Raw genomic sequence first — 17668 nt, forward strand, 5'->3', positions numbered from 1 at the left:
GGCAGGGTTGGGGTGGGAAAAGCGAGCAGGCTCCTTCTCTGGTGAGCAGCAGGGTTCTGGAAGTTCTGACGTCTCTCAAGTCCAGTTCTAAGTGGCCTCCTCCCTTCTGCTCCAGCGTGCACAGGGTCCTTCCCCAGCGCTCCCACTCCTGCTTCCTGCTGCCCCTTTAGACCACGGACGTGAATGGCTTCTCACTGCTGCTAGTCACTCAGGACCTCCACACCCGTGGTTGATTCTGTTAATTCCCGTGCAATTTTTCCTAGTTCCTCCCATCATGAAATAGAATCTATTTACCCTCTCCCCACCAAACTAGGTCCAGTATCGCAAGCTGTTTTGACCAACAGAAAGCAGGAGAAGGGGTTTGGGTACATCTCAGTGGTAGAGCGTGTGCTGAGGATTCACCAGGTCCTGGGTTCAATCCCCAGTACCTGCACTAAAATAAATAAATAAAAACCTAATGATCTCCCACCATGTGAAATTAAAAAATAAATGAAAAAACTGAAAGAAAGAAGGAAAGAAGGAAAGAAAAAGGGAGAAAGGACACTGCAGGACCTCAAGCCCTGTGCGGCTTCCGCGCCTACCCTCCTGGAGCCCTGCAACCACGCACTGTAAAGCGGCCTGGGATGGAAGACACTGTAGAGAGAGGCCCGGCATCCCAGCGGACCCAGCATCCCAGCAAGCCCTGCCTCTGGCAGACCTGCCAGCTGACCCATCAACCAAATGCAGCCGCTTGAGTAACACCCCAAGAAAGACCGGGGGGGAAGAACCCCCAAGGCAACTCATGTACACGGTTGTTGTCTTAAGCCATTAAATTTGGGGGGTGGTTTGTTATGCAATGAATGGATAACTCAGACCACACTCCTTTAATCACATGACCTAGAGTTACATCCAATTTAAAAAGTTAGTTTTTAAATTTATTTATTTATTTACTTACTTATTGGTGGGGTGGTTAGGTTTATTTACTTAATTTTTTTAAGTGGAGGTACTGGGGATTGAACCCCAAAACCCACGCATGCTAAGCGTGCACTCTACCACTGAGCTATACCCACCCCCTTGAATGCATTACTTTCTATCTCTCTGAGAAGTTCCCTGACTTAAACTTCTTTTCCAACCTAATTTCAAGAACTGTGAATGTTTTAGCCTATAGGGGAAAAGTGGAAAGAATGTGGATCCTGACATAAAATATAAGACAGAAAAATACTGACATCCAGATGGCCAACAGGCACATGGAAAAATGCTCAACATCGATAATTTTTAGAGAAATGCAAATCAAAACTACAATGAGGCATCACCTCACACCAGTCAGAATGGCCATCATTAAAATGTCTACAAATGATAAATCCTGGAGAGGATGTGGAGAAAAGGGAACCCTCCTACACTGCTGGTGGGAATGTAATTTGGTGCAGCCACTATGGAGAACAGTATGGAGGTTCCCTAAAAAACTAAAAATAGGCTTACCCTATGATCCAGCAATCCTACTCCTGGGCATATATGTGGAGAAAACTCTAATTTGAGAAGACACACGCACTCCAATGTTCATAGCAGCACTATATACATTAGCCAAGACATGGAAGCAGCCTAAATGTCCATCAACAGATGAATGAATAAAGACATGGCACATATATACAATGGAACACCACTCAGCCATAAAAAAAACAATGCTACTTCCAACAACATGGATGGACCTGGAGATCGTCATACGAAGTAAAGTAAGTCAGACAGAGAAAGACAAATATCATATGATACCACTTATATGTGGAATCCAAAAAATGAGACAAATGAACTTATTTACAAAACAGAAATAGATTCACCAACACAGAAAATACACTTATGGTTTCCAAAGGGGAAAGAGGGGGAAGGATAAATTAGGAGTTTGGGAATAGCAGATATAAACTACTACATATAAAACAGATAAACAACAAGGACCTACTGTACAGCACAGGGAACTATATTCCATATCCTGTAATAGCCTATAATGAAAAATAATCTGAAATGGGATAGATATATGTGTATAACTGAATCACTTTGCTGTATATCTGAAACATTGTAAATCAACTATACTTTAATTTTTAAAATTCTATCAAAAAAGAAAAAAGAAAATATTCTCCCCATGCTTTTGTAAGGACCAAGGTCTGTGTAATAGAAATTGATTTTTCATGGTATTGCCCAGGGAGTGCAAGGTAAACACATTTGTCTGTCTTTCTGAATCTTTCATAGTGTTTCCTTTTAAAAATTATTATGAAAATACTGAAAATAAAAAAAAATGCACTGCTTTTAGAACTATTCTATAAATATAAAAAGTAGTGCTGTTCTCTTCACTCTCCCCCTCCCCAGAGATATCTAATGTTAACACTTTGGTATGTATTTTTCCTGACTTTGGCCTACACTGAAGTTGCATTCTCATTTTTTTCATTTCATAGCGATGATTTAAGTGGCCGTACGGCTGACAACCCATTTTATAACAAAGAAGCACTTATAAGTGAGGAGTTCGGGTTATTTTAATATTTTGAGAGTTACTTATACTCCAGATGAATATGCTTCATTTTAAAGTTTGGGGAGACAATAAATACAACTAAAAGTACAACTAGGCCACTCATCATCTGATATTTCTTGATGATTTAGAGGTAGTTACAGACATGATGACTGCCCAGAAAAATCATGAGTTTTAGCTGTGGGAAAAAAATACTCTGATTGACTCTGATTGTATGTATTCTATGTTTACTACACTGTGTGGGCATCAAAATTTCCATCTGGATCAAAATCCGTGTTCAGGCTGTGATTCCTTCTGGATTGCTACCTACAAGCCATGCTACCTGACCTAGCGCCCTAGTGTCTAGATCATACTGACTCCAAAAGAGCCATTTGTAGGAGAGGAGAAGAGAAGCAGCACAGGTTAGGACAGACAGGGCCCCTCAATCTCGGTACCACTGATTCTTCAGGCAGAATAATTACTCGTTGTCCGGGACATGCCCTGAGCATTACAGGACACTTAGCAACATCTCTGGCCTCCATCCACTAGAATGTTAGTTGTAACCCCTAGCTGTGACAAGCAGGGACATCTTCAGACCTTTTTATCCCCAGGGGAGGGGATAAAATCACCCCTGGTTGAGAAGCCCCAGGCTAGGACAAGGGCCTTTCGAGGTGACCAAAGGCAAACTCAGTGTGTTCTGATTAACGCAGAGCGGATGCTCATTGATGCGCTTTGAAGTAAAACCAGGTAAGAGGCATGCTCCTTTGCACAAACCCAGTTCCTACTTCTGTCTCCTCAGTGGACTCGTAACTGGTTAAACTGTATCAAGGATAAACTGGAACTGGGACATGTTCTGCCAGGATGGGGGGAGTATTATGATGTCACTATCAAATCGGGAGAGTGGGTAAAAGGACAGTTAGAACCACCACATGATCCAGAATCCACTTCTGGGCATATATCTGAAAAAATCCGAATCTGTATCTCGAAGAGGTAACTACACTCCTGTGTTCACAGAATTATTCACAGTAGCCAAGACATGGAAGTGTCCCCGAGTGTCCATGGATGAATGGATGAAGAAAATGTGAGATACACATACATGTCAGATACATACACATATATGTACAAATACAATTCAGCCGTAAGAAACAAGGAAACCCTGCTATTTGCAACCACATGGATGAAGCTGGAGGACTTTATGCAGAGTGAAAACAAGCTAGACAGAGAAAGACAAATACTGTATGATCTCACTCCTGTCTAAAAAAAAAAGACAAAGTTGAACTCATAGGATGAGTAGATGGGGGCTGCCAGGGGTTGGGGGATGAGAGAAATGAGGGAGACGTTGCTCAAAGGGTCCAAACTTCCAATTATAAGATGAACGGGTTCTGGGGATCGATCACATTGTATCACATATGTGAGCAGATCTTTAGCACTCCCCTAACTGTGTGAGGGGGTAGATGTGTTAACTGAATCGTGGTGGTCATTTCACAACGTACACATCCATCACATCATTCCAATGTACACTTGAAAAACACAATTCTATGTGTCAGTGATACCTCAGTAATGCTGGGAAAATAAAAAGAATCAGTACCTATAATTCTTCTTATTGTGTCCTCTGTATCTCCAGCCAGTTTTGCTGCTGCATCCTTTAGCTGTTTCACTTTTCCTAATGTGTTCTTCGTCAGTCCCGCAAGGCTTATATTTTGTTGAAGAATAGCATATCGATTTTGTAGCTCAACAAACTCCTGTAACAGAGCAACACTCCCATCACCAGAAAATATTAATAAAACACATACATATGCATGATGTTTGCCTGAGACTGCTCATACAAGGAATAAGAGTCATTGCACTTGAATCCATAAGATATTTCCGACGAAGTTTTTATGTGCATTGTTTGTAGGGTTTTATTTTTTTTCAGGCTGAAAAAAAAATCTCAGCTTCAGTGAGAAAGTCAGATTTCTCTGTTATAAAGTATCAAGCATTATTCCATGTTAAGACAACTCTTTATGAGAGAATGGTGTGTCCCAAACGACGTAAGATCAGAGGTACAGAGGACAAGATGGATCCAGTGCTGCCCCTGACAAAGGTTTAGCTCAGTCAGGTTGAATGGTTGCCAAGTGCAAGGTGAAGTTCAGAGGGAGCAGTGAAGATTCAGAAGCAGCAAGGACATTATTTGGTTGGCAGAAAGGTGAGAGAGGATGAGGAGGGAAGGGTTCCAGATGGGAAGTGGCGGGGGGTTAGTGTGAAGGGCTCCCGCAGTATTAGAATGGAAATCTCCGGGGTCAGCCTGAGGGGTTGACAACCTACATAATGGTAAACAGACGAATTCAGACCCAGGAATGGAACATGGAAGTGGTCGAGGGAAGGCAGGAAGCGCCTTTCTCAACCTCTGTTCCACAGAAAATGCCCTCAGCTCCTGCTGGTGGAAAATTGACCCAGCACATCAGAAATGAGAAGCAAGGGAATACACCAATTATCAACACACTTCAACATCTCTTGGGCGTAAGCTGCTGTATGAATGCGACCAACCAAAGACCTCCTGCCAGGAAAATGAGCTGATAGTTTCTTTCAGCAGTTGAAATTAACAGGCCATTTTCCACAACGGTTTAATTAACTCACTCTGATTCCCGTAACTTGATCTACTCTTTTTGGAGGTGACCCTCATGTCTTGTTTTCTTTATCTCTTATGTGATTTACTTAGTCAAGGGCTAATACCTACAATATAGATCCATGACATAAATCGCGAAAGTTTGGAAGTTTACGAAAAATCTGACTAAGGTACCACTTGTAATAAGGATGAGTGGGTGGAGAGTAAACAGTTTAATATGATTTGGCTGAAAAACTTCTGTCTTCTCTGGAGACAGCCCTCCACTTACAGAAGAGCCTCCCTACCCAGTGCAGTCCTTACAAACATACACCCCTGAGCGTGGACAGGCACTAAGGCAAATGCTGACAAACGGCACAAACATCTGGGGTTAAGGGATCATCCCTCAAAGGAGCACCGTCTGTCTGCTCTCAGTGGCAGGGGTGGGATGGATGACCTCCTCCAGGCCCCCAGCCTGGCGCCGGGCTGATTCAGCCTGAGCTCGCACTCGGGTGGCCTCGTCCGGGCTGCTTTGCAACTTGGTCCTCAGCCGGCCAAGCCCACCCTCCAGCACTGACTGCTGCTTCGCTAAGTCCAGCTCCTTCTTCGTCTCCTGAGCCTGTTGGTCAACCTGTTGTTGAATGAAAGACTAGAGAGGAGAAAGGCTCTTTATGTCACAAGTAAACAAGAACATAAATGATGTAATTACTGCTCAGAAGATAAGCTGGGTGTAAAGGGAGAGAAAATCATTCCTTTGCTATTTCTATTCCATTAAAACAAAGTTATAATAACAATTGAAATTAAATTAAAATAAATAACAATAAACTAAAAAATAAAAAATTGTTAAGATAGCCTAACATTTTTAGTTTTGTTTTTTTTTTTCCTACTAGGAGGGCCCCTTGGAGTACTGGTACATCATCCTTTTACAAATGGAAGCCCTTATACACAATAATGAATGAACACCTTATACTTGTTTCTTATTTCAGTGACTCTACTTGTCCTACCTGGACGTCAAATGTGACTGGTCATTTGTCTATTTGTCTCTTGCTCTTTGGTCAAACTTTCACACCTTCTTTAATTTTCTTAAACATAATCAACATTCTTATTTTGTCTTGGGATATCCACTAACGGAGTAATATCTGCAGTCTCCTGCATTCTGATTGTCTCGTCTACTGTTTCTGATGACTCCTGTGTAAGGCAATCTCTTTCTTTATGTGTTTTAGGGGAATCCTTTGAGCCCTGGTTTTAAGGTGCACTCCTTTGAAAAGGATTTCTCATCGACTCTGTCAGGCATCGAGGGCCCTGCCAACCCAGGACCACTGCAAATGACATTTTTAGCTTGGTTTATGGGGCCACCCAGGTAGGATGAATTAGCCCATCTCACCTGAGAGCTGGCTTACGGTTAATAACTCTTAGCAAAGACATTCTCCCTCCACGCAGAGGCCAATGTCTTTACACTCTCTCTCTCTAGTAGTGTAACATTTCCCTGAGGGTTTGCCTTTTGGGGTCCCTGCTGTATGCACGGGTCTGACTCCCTTCTTGCATGGCTTTGTCTCTTTGCTATGCAAGGTGGCTATAAACCAGCGGCTCTGATACACCTGGGATTGGCAGATACCCTCTGCCTGCTGTCAGGTTCATGCTTGATTACTTCTCTGGATCATGCTTTCCGGTCATTTTTGGCCTCTGAAGATTTCCTCCATTTCTTACTAATTCAGGTAGCCGTTTAAAAAACTGTTAGATTAGGAGTTTGGGATTAACAAATACACACTACTCTGTATAAAATAGATAAACAAGGACCTACTGTACAGCACAGGGAACTATAGTCTATGTCTTGTAATGACTTGTAATGGAAAAGAATCTGAAAAAAAAGTTATGTATATGTATAAGTGAATCGCTTTGCTGTACACCTGAAACTAACATTGTAAATCGACGTGTTAATGAAAAATAAGAACTAAAAAATAAACAAATAAAAAATTGTCAAAACAGCCTGAAACATTTCTAGTTTTTTTTTTTTTTCCTACTAGGAGGTTCCCTGGGTGTACTGGTCCACCATCCTTTTAGCAATGGAAGCCCCTTCCTGTGCCCTCAGGCATATGTGGGAGTTTTTCAAGAGCAGGAATCTGCAACCTTTTCTGTAAAGGGTCAGATTGCAAATATCTCACACTTTGTGGTCCATAAAGTCTCTATTGCAGCCGTTCAACTCTGTGCCATTGTAATGCAGAAGCATCCATGGATAATATGTGGCTGTATTCCAACAGAATTTGTAGCTTTGGATACAGAAACAGTTGGTGGGGCCCCTGGGCCCATGCGCTGTATTTTGCCAACCCTTGTTCTAAAGTATATGTCTAGAAGGGGAAAACTTCGAGTCCCTCTTTATATTTTTGCTCCTCTCTTTCTAGGTAACCTTTTTATAGCTAACATTTTTATTTCCTGGTGTACTATTTCCTGTTCTATTGCTTTCTGCTTTTCAAGATGGCTGTATTTAGGTATCGAAAACATAGCTGAGCGGGGAGGGTACAGCTCAGTGGTAGAGCGCATGCTTAGCATGAACAAGGTCCTGGGCTCAATCCCCAGTACTTTCAACTAAAAAAAAAGCAAAGAAGTTTAAAAAAATTAAAAAATAAATAAAACACAGCTGACAAATAGAGACTGAGAAACTCATAATTTTCTGGGAAGGGGGTATGACATGTACTTGAGGATGGAGCCTTGGAGGGAGACGTCACAGACCGTCAGGCCAGGTCCCCTCCTGTCCTTCAACTGCCAGTCTTTCTCTTCTGGATCTATCACCTGGGTTAAACCATGGCTTTATTCCTACCGAACTCTGGAGAGAACACTTTCTTTTGGGCAAGATATTCTTTCAGTTTTAGGATACTCTGATGAGTTTTCATGCAAACTTAGTTATAAAAACTTGGCCACAATTAATTTATTTGATGGGTGAGCTTTAAAAAGTCTGTGACTTCCCCTGGTATCAGGACGGATAAACACTGGCCTCGAATCTACCATTAATTAACTGTGTGACCTCAGGCAAGTCACTTAACCTCCCTGAGTCTTAGTTCCTTCATTTCTGAGCTGGGGACAGCACCTGCTTCATCCCCTAGGCATGGTCATCAAGGAAATGAAATGGTGCTGGGAGAGCTCCACAGAACACTAATTAAACACATAATACTATCATAATCTTATTTATCACCATGACAAGCCCATCAGACAGGTAAGACAAGGGCGAACACTGGCATAAGTAAAAATTGTGTTGTCTCCACACTCAAAATCTACTTCAGGTCAGTTTCAAAGAACAGAGAGGAATACCTGCAGTACATTCTTTTTTATTGTTCTTATCTCGGCAGTCAGCTGTGCGATGGTAGAATCTGCCTGTCCTTGAGTGATGTGAACTTGCTGCAACTTATTCAACATTTTGTCAAGATTTGATAGAATGTTTGCTGCTTTTCTAAAGTGAGATATTAACATAGCAGATTAGATAACTCTACAATTATTCATTTATTTCACCTTCAGAGTTCATTTGACGCAACCAAAAACTTCACTGAATTACTTATAAAGTAAATTTAAATTACTCTTAAGCAAGGCAAAGTGCTGAAATCTTCATTTTTAGAAACAGGGATATTTAAATGCTAATAAAAAGCATACATATGCACACATAGATATAGATTTTGCCAGATACGGAAATCAAGGAAATGGGTCTTGTTTCTTAACTTGTCATAAGCAGAGACGTTTAGGGGATAAAGCTGCCAAGCTGTGAATAAGAAAACGATCCTCAGCCAATTCCAGTTTCTTGATTTCTCAAACTTTGGCAACACTGTCGGAATCCTTACTGGAGTTGGGGCGGGAGAGTCAAGAGGCTCCACAAAGAGCAACGAGAGAATGAGAGGTCCTGCATTTTCAGGCTGTGTTTATTCAGGTTTATTTAAGCTTCACTGACATTCCAGCCGCCCAGGGGCCCAGTCAGAGGTTAAAATCACAAACATTCCAAGTGATAGTCTATTTTACAAAAATGAGCTCACCCTGAGTCAACGGTCACCGGATACTTAGACCTGTGGGCTCAGAACTACCTTGGGAAGAATGTACGAAGCCAGGGAAGTATCAGACAGACCTTAACAGAGGCATCATCAGAGATGCTTGCGTGAGGGCAAAAATAGCCAAATTGCAAAACACCCCCTTCCCAATCCAACCCATCTTCTCCTCCCCAGGGGTAATCTCTCTGGTTTTTTGTTCTGTTTTGTTTTGTTTTAAAGACTATTGTTCTTAGGTTCACGGCAAAACTGAGAGGAAGGTACAGAGATTTCCCATATACTCACTGGCCCTTTACATGCATAACCTCCCCAGTTATCGACATGCCGCCCCAGAGGGTACATTTGTTACAACTGATGAACCTACACTGACAGATACTAATCACCCAGAGTCCACAGTTTACATTAGAGCTCACTCTTGGTGTTGTCTGTTCTGTGGGTTTGGACAAATGTATAATGACATGTATTTATCATTATAGCATCATATCGAGTATTTTCACTGTCTTAAAACTTCTGTGTGTGTGTCTGTTCATCCCTCCTTTCGCACCCCCTGCAGCCACCAATCTTTTTCACTGCCTTTTCCAGAATGTCCTATAGTTGGAATCATGCAGTGTGTAGCTTTCTCTTTCTACACTCCTTTCTCTACAGTTACTGGAGGTGGGGAGGGGGTTCCCAAGCCTTTTCTTTTCATAACACGCCTCATTTTTTTTAACTGTATTACTTTTTTCCTTAGATTTTTTTCAAAGCATTACTCATTATAGTAAATTTAGAAAGTACCCCCAAAAAAGAAGAAAAAAAGAAAAACCAGGAAGGGAAAATTTACCAATAATCCTACTACCTTTTAAGATATTGGCATTTTCTAGCATTTTTGTCCAGAAAGATTTTTTTTCTTTTCATGATTGACATCTCTTCCATGTATAATCTGTTATCTCCTTTTTAAAAAGCATGAATGTTACACTGTAAGACTCTCTGTGTGTTACTAAAACTCCTTCATCAGTATTGTTTTTAACAGTGGTGTGATTGTGCCGCAATTACTTAATTTTCATAGTTTTAAGTGTTAAAACTGGAATGGCTGGGCTTTGGGTTGAGTCTGGTCCACTTCATCTATGGAAGTGGATGATGAGACAGTAAAGGCAGCTCAGGTCTCCAACCCTTTTTCTGGGCGTCCAAAAATGGGGGTGCGTGTTGGTGACGTAATGAGCATCATCCACCAACCCTGTGACCCTGACTCACGGCACCCCATGCTCATAAAAACCTGGACGGCTTCTCCTTTATGCTTGGCTAAGTCCACACAGGCAAAAGGAATCCAGACTTTGTTAACTCTGTACCATGCGTATCTTTCTACTCCTGTACCATATCCCTGGGGCACTAGTGTGCATTTCTTCTCTTCCTCACCACTGTATCTTTTTAGTGTGATATGTATTTTTTTAACTTAGATTTTCAAAGTACTGCTTATTGCAGTAAATCTAGAAAGAACCAAAAATAGGTAAACAAGAAGGGAAAAATACACAGACATTCCCACCACCTGTAAAGATACTGGCATATAATTAGCATATAGCATTCATTGGTGTATTTTGGTATAAAGAGGTAACAGACCCCTGGGAGGGCACTCAGAGTCCAAAGAAAATGGGAAGCAAGCATCTCTGCACGCTGCGTTCTAGTTCCAGCTTCCTGGGGGCACCGCCGCAGACAGCGTGGCCTTCACATGCGACAACGAACTACTGGAGGATAATTTCATTTGAACTACAGTTACAGCTCCCTAGGCAAGCATTTTTCAGATGGCCTTTTAGCAGATGGCCTGTTAGAGCAGGAGGAGGATATTACTACTCTACTTACTTGGCTGCTTTTGCCTTCACCAGAACTTCTCGGGCTCCATCTGCTGCTTTACGTAGCCTGTTCTCCTCCGTCCTGTAGTCCTCGCAAGGTTGTGTAAATTTCCGTATTTTGTCAATTTTGTGGGTTAGATTTTGCGACGTGAGTGGTAGGCAGACGTCAAGTACACGATTTACAACCTTTTCTATGTCCTCTGGAGGCACGTTTTCCTCTTAAAAAAGAAGGTGGGTTTTAGGTAATTGTGTCTCCTTATCACTGTGTCTTGTAAATATCACCACAACAAATTCTAAGTCAAATGTATTTGCATCTGATTCTGTGTCCCTAGAATCCAGGGATTAGATCGTATATGTCCCTTCGATTCTTCTTCATCCTCAATTTTCCCTTCTCTCTGAAAGAAACGCTGCTCATATAACACAGAATACACCCCACACAAATGCTTGTTGGAAAAATGAAAAATTACAGATTTGGAACACTGTGTGTTCTACAAAATGTCCTCACAAAAACAGCTTATTATAAATACAGTTCAAAAGCAATGAAAATGTTAAGATGCCTATCATTAAAAGCTGAACACAAAGGATGTGACAATGGGGAAGCACTGGGTCTGGACTCAACAAAAGTCTACTCTCATCCTCCATGACATTAAAAAGGCTCACAATTTTTGCTCATCTGCATAATTGGGTAACTATTCCTAATGCTACTTCTCAAAGATCTATTTTGAGAAGGGAATTAAGCAAAACAGAATAAAGTATAGTATGAATAACATATTATCAAGAAATTAGTATAGTCAGTTACAATGTGTCCATTTCTGGTGTACTTCAATAAAATTTTAATTTTTTTTTAAAAATCAGGAAGTTAACACAAGAAAAGAAACTTGTAAATACATCTGTGCCCAGCTTTTCAGAAAAATAAAATTGGTCCCCTTTGAGAACTGGAGTGGAAGATAGACTTTTGGGGGGTAATAGCGCTTTGTCTCTCTCTGGCTCCTTATAACAGAAGTGATAAATACAAGACAAAAGGATGTGGCGTCCAGAAGGAGGAGGAAATACTCCAGCAAGAGCATCTAAAGGCATTTAAGGGGGTTGGTCTAGCTCAGTGGTAAAGTGCGTGCTTAGCATGCATGAGGTTCTGGGTTCAATCCCCAGTGTCTCCATTGAAAAAAAAAAAAAAACGCATTTGAAGTGGGCCTCAGAGGACCACAGAGATTAAACTTGCAGAAAGTGAGGTTTCAGGACCATTTCCAGCTGTACTATTTGATATTTATCTTTAATAATTTTCTGGAGTTTAAAACAAACCTCTCCCCAAATTACACAAAATAAGGGATAATATGTTCATAAGTATAAGAATAATTCATAATAATAATGAACCAAATAGTTCCTTTTGGTCAGTCACAGAAAGCCAACATGAGTCTTGGAAAATAGTCAATAGAAGTTAATAACCAATATTTTAGATGCTAGCTCACTACAAGTTGACATACTAACCAACAGTTGGCATAGCTGATCTCACACACTCTGTCAGCAGAGAAAATTGTAGAATCTGGCAGAGTCTTTGTGCTGGACTTTTCTTTTATTTTAAAGAAATAAAATAACTTTAAACACCAAACTCATTTGTTTGGAATTTTAACTCAATTCTAGGATTTATAACTAAACGAATCTTATACAAAGAACCATATTTTTTTGGCACTGAGTTAATATTTTGGGATTGTTTTCATTAAGAAATTTAAAACCAAGGAGTACATACTGGTTTTGATTTAGGCATGTCATTTCCAAAGAATGTAATTTGAAATTGGTTGTGATGTTTGAGTATATATTAAAAGGAGGAGGAGGGGGCGGAGGGTAAAGAAGGGGAGGAGGTAGGGGTGGTGGTGGGGAGAGAAGAAGAAATAAAAATTAGCCTAGTATTTTTAGAACGCTACCTAACAAAAATGTTTTCAGGTTTTTGATTAAAAGATTCATTTTTTATTCTTCAGAGTCACTTTGGTTTTCCTTATTCCTCAGCTTCTCACTTACCTGTAAGGCCTTGGTTTTGGAGACTTCTGCCAGTTTACTTATGTTCTTAATCTGGAATAAGAAAAAAAGTACAAGGCAAACATACAATAATTAGGCACATTCTGTGATGTTTCCTTACTTAGCTGGACCAAAATAGAACTCATTAAAAAAGAAACAGAAGTCTAGGTAATGAAACAACAGATTCCTTTTAAAGGAATCCTTTAAAACCCTTTAAAAGGTGATATTATTTGTTTTCATTATCCTGTTTCCTTAATAATGTGAACTTATCTCTTAAAACATTATTAGTGATCAAAGTTGTTACTTGAAAACAATTATTGATGGAGTACTAATGACTTTTCCTGATACAAATCTAAAATACAAATCCTGGTTTATTGAGATGTTTGCATTCTATAACAGCAATAGATTTCACAGAAATTAGTTAGGACTACTTACAGTCATCAGTGCAGTTAATAAGCTGAGAACATTTTCCTTAATATAAGTTAAAATATTAATAAATTTAATATAAGTTAAAATAGTTACTCTTTTAAACATTCCTCAAATTCAAATAATATACTTTCTTTGAAAGCTACAAAGAAAACATTTCTCCTTTTAATAAATGAGTTTGAACTCAGAGCAGGCTACAAAGATGAATTCCAAACACTGTACACCTGGTGGAGAAATGACAGAACTAAAATGCTTACAACCTAGAAGTGCAAATTCTTCCTTGTATGATTTGAGAAAGGTCATGGACTTTTCCTTGGGATTCCAACAAATTAAAGAAAGAGAAAAGACCGAGAGCAAAAGGACAGTATCATCCACAAGTTAAGCTGTAATTAATAAATTAATTGTGACAGAAGTAGGGCTAATTAGGATCAAACATAATTAGGGGGGGAAAAATCTCCATTTATTTCCCCACAAAGGGAGACTGCTTAATTTGAGTCATACAGATTTTGTGGGAAAGGATTTAATTGTAGTCATTGGCAAATGATGAAACAAAAAAGAAACACTTGCATGATTAAAAATATGTATCTTACTATTTCTGTTGTTCCATAATTCTCTAAAACTTTTTCAACTTGAAAACGGATAGCAGTTGGGAAAAGAGAGCTTAAAAGTTCTCATCCCAAGAAACAAAATGTAACTACGCGTGGTGACGGATATTAATTTCTTGTGCTAATCATTTTGCAACATTATACATGTAGCAGTGTCATTATGCTTTATGCCTAAAACTAACACTATGTCATGATGTTGTATGCCTAAAACTAGCACAGTGTTATGTGTCACTTATATTTCAATTAAAAAATAAAATGGACAAGTAGTATGTGAGAATGCATGAAAGTAAGATGAGAATTCCAGAAATAAGTACTCAGGACCAATTATACAGATGAAATCTCCGTGGAGATCAGTTGATGCCATATTCAGAAAGAAAGAAAGATTGCTCGATTACTTCACTCTTAAAACATCTCTCTGCAATCCATCCTCTGTCATGACTCCTGAGAATTCTCTTGCAATCTCTTCTGGCACGCTTCCCCCTTCTAATCTAGAGGAAAACAGCACACCATTTTATCAGCAAGACATCCCCCATCCTTTCCAGTTCTCCATTTATGTGCTGATTGAACCAGATTCGGGTAATATGTACTTCGGGGTTATCTTTTCAAAGCAATAGCTTAACACAGGGCTTATTTAAATGATGTGAGATTTCTTTTTTTTCCTTTTTTTTTGAGAAGGGACAATATAGTAGTTTAAAATTACACTAAATGATTAAGGATTTTTTTCACCACAGGGATGCAAGACCAGGATCTGCATTTGTTCACGGCTGTATTCCCAGGATCTAGATAAATGCCCGGGATTGCAACAGGTACTCAATAAACATCTGTTAAAGAAATACATATCAGCAAAAAACGAGGTAGCAATACAGAATTTGACTACGTAAATTAAATTTGCAACATTCAGGATGTGTAGGGACGTTCTCCAAGTTGATTATAATCAGAAGGTTGCTCCAGACTTGGATTGTGGAGCTTGTGGGGCTAGGACGTGGGACCAGTTGGAGCTCAGGTGCACGGAGCGAACTGTTGCTCTGAACATGCGTGTGAGCATGCACGGGGCTGTGTGTCTTAGCTGTCTGTCGTCCTCACCCCTTTCCCAAGGCTGACTCTCCACACTCCTCTCAGTTCTGAGACCCAGATGTCTTCGCATACATTTCTCTTTTGTTCAGGAGTTGGTTTCTGTTGCTTGCAAACAACAATGCTGATTGATAGAATATCTACCTTTTATTGGTGAAAAATTCAGCTCTTTAAGAACTTTTTCTTCTTCATCAAAGGCTCTACGTATATTGCCAGAAAAAGAAAAAAAAAAAACTATGGAGCAAATCATCATCTTGTTTTCAAGAATGAATACGATGTATTCACACAACACCTAAAACTGTGTTCATCCTTTCAAGATGAATATAAAGCACTCACAAAAAAACCTAAAGAAAACTAGGTAATTAAAAATTATACTCATTTATTATTATGCCTAGAAAAGTGAAACCACCTTAAAGTATTAGAGATTCCGCTATCAGGTGCTTAAATAGTAAAACAACTTTATCAAGTCTATCAACATAGGAAAGAGTTCAAGGCATTAAGAATATATTCCCATGAAAATACTTTCTAACATTAAATTCTAACATTAAAATTTGTCTACTTAGTAGAATTTCAAATATACCCATGAATTTATAAAAATTTATTCCTTGCTTTCAGAGCTCCATAGTTTTCAAAACTTCAAGGCTAGAAGTCTTCCATTTCTATACAGTGCTGGCTATAAAGGAAACATGCACACAAGTCTATGTATGTCTTATAAACATACTTTGAGGTTTTTCTCTTGTCTCTCTCTCTCCAGATAGACACACAATATATGTATATGTGTATATTGTATATACACATATTATACACACACTTTACACTATATATAATGTATATGTAAAAAATACGTCAATATTCACGTCTACTTCAATATCTACATTTATAACCACATCTATATTTTTATTCTGTTTCCAGGCATAAGAACACAGAACGTCTAGAATCCTTTCACTTAGAAGCTAAATGGAAGTTTAAAAAATTTCAAATAGCTTGCTTTTTAAAAAAAATTGCTACAGCTTTACAAATAAAGCATGAGATGGCATTATTTACCTGATTCTTCAATCCTTGAACCTGGTTGTTCAAATTGCGAGTCAGGGACCCTGCTTCCTGAGCTTTCTGGAGGGCGTTGCTGGAGAGAGTCAGGGAGCCGCGACAGCCAGGGCCACCACAGGGCGAGAGCACACAGGGCGAGACCCCGTGTCCCCCGCACACCTGGAGGGAGAAGGGACTTATGTAAAAAGGAACTTGGCAGAGCTTTTTCTAATGCCGTCCAGGCTCACTGAGGAAAGGCACTGCTGTATTCACAGATCTTTCTTACAGTTGTTCACGCTTAGTACATGGATGTGGTCCATTCCATGTTTCCCAGGTAACTGAATAAACATCTAACTTATTTGTATCAGCAATTGTGCCAATGTCATTTTTACACTTACAGGTTTTGGGGAAAATGGTCAAATGCCTAGCATTTCCATGTTAACTTCATTTTTTTCTTTTAAAATAAAAATTACCTTTCACTTATAATAGGGCAGGAGGAATAAATGTCAATAAATGTCCATAATCTGTACCATTTTAAAAACAGTAAATAATATAAAGTACTAAAATCAAGCCACAATCTTTACTCTTTGATTTTTCACAAACTTTGACTTAAGAAATAAAAAATAAAATCTAATACATTTATATTATTTTATGTTATATAACAGAGGATTTATATGTATAATACATTTATAAAATATAAATAAAAAGAAATAAAATTTAAGATGGGGAAATAACAAGAGAATACAATAGGTCTGTACGTCAAGTAGTTTTTACTATACTCTCACGAATATTTACCTTCTCATTCTATTTTTGAATATCCGGTGTCTTGATCTGCTTTGATATTTTCAATGACAAGTTTTCTTCTGAGGTTAGTGCAGCTAAAACGGTACTTAAGTCATTCCTGGTTTTTTCAGACTTATTAACGATGGAAGCAGTATCGTCAGTTTTCTTTGCAGCAGATAAAGATCTCTGATACTTCCTGATGTTCTCTGAGGCATCTACATCAGCACAAACTGAGGGAAGATGGAATTTTGTGAAAACAAACGAAATTATACACGGGTTATCAGGATCACCATTCCAGAATTTGACTGTACTGGCTTGGTCTCCATCATCAATACAAAAATTATATGTTGTCTTTGAATCTGCACTTGATGGGGAAAGATTCAATGTCGTGTCACAGACATAGATACAACAGCTACAGAGCCCTGAGATTTAAGTCTGCAGATCTGTGTTCTTCTTAATCAAAAAAATTTTTTTTAATTTCTAATTTTTTGTGGGGGGAGGTGACTAATTTTATCCATTTATTTATTATTTTTTGTGGCGGCACTGGGGATTGAACCCAGGACCACGTGCATGCTAGGCATGGGCTCTGCCACCGAGCTGTACCCTCCCCCCAGCAGACATGTGTTTGAATGCTGTCCTTTCCCTTTATCGTCTGGGTACATCCTTAAGCAAATCCATTAGTCTCTTAGGTTGTGTTTCCTTATCTGTAAACTAGTGATAGTTTGTGAAGATTACATGAGATCATATAAAAATGCTCAGTGAAGTGTTCCACAAATGTGAGGTATTAATTTTGACCATCTTTATGAACCTGAATGCGATGAACCAACTAAGTCTACCTAACTATACAGAGC

The 17668-nt window shown here is 39.3% G+C and overlaps 1 protein-coding gene across 1 annotated transcript in view; it reads right to left on the minus strand.

The window, feature by feature from the left end:
- The window catches only part of LAMB4 (laminin subunit beta 4), a 107404-nt gene that overhangs the window by 1685 nt on the left and 88051 nt on the right, over positions 1-17668 (minus strand). Inside the window, 7 exon segments of the mRNA XM_072964032.1 lie at positions 4059-4212; positions 5509-5682; positions 8355-8493; positions 10907-11114; positions 12816-12960; positions 16053-16214; positions 16830-17032. Coding sequence (XP_072820133.1) covers positions 4059-4212; positions 5509-5682; positions 8355-8493; positions 10907-11114; positions 12816-12960; positions 16053-16214; positions 16830-17032 — 1185 coding nt within the window.

Source organism: Vicugna pacos, chromosome 7 (genome assembly GCF_048564905.1).
Source record: "Vicugna pacos chromosome 7, VicPac4, whole genome shotgun sequence".
Classification (NCBI taxonomy): Eukaryota; Metazoa; Chordata; class Mammalia; order Artiodactyla; family Camelidae; genus Vicugna; species Vicugna pacos.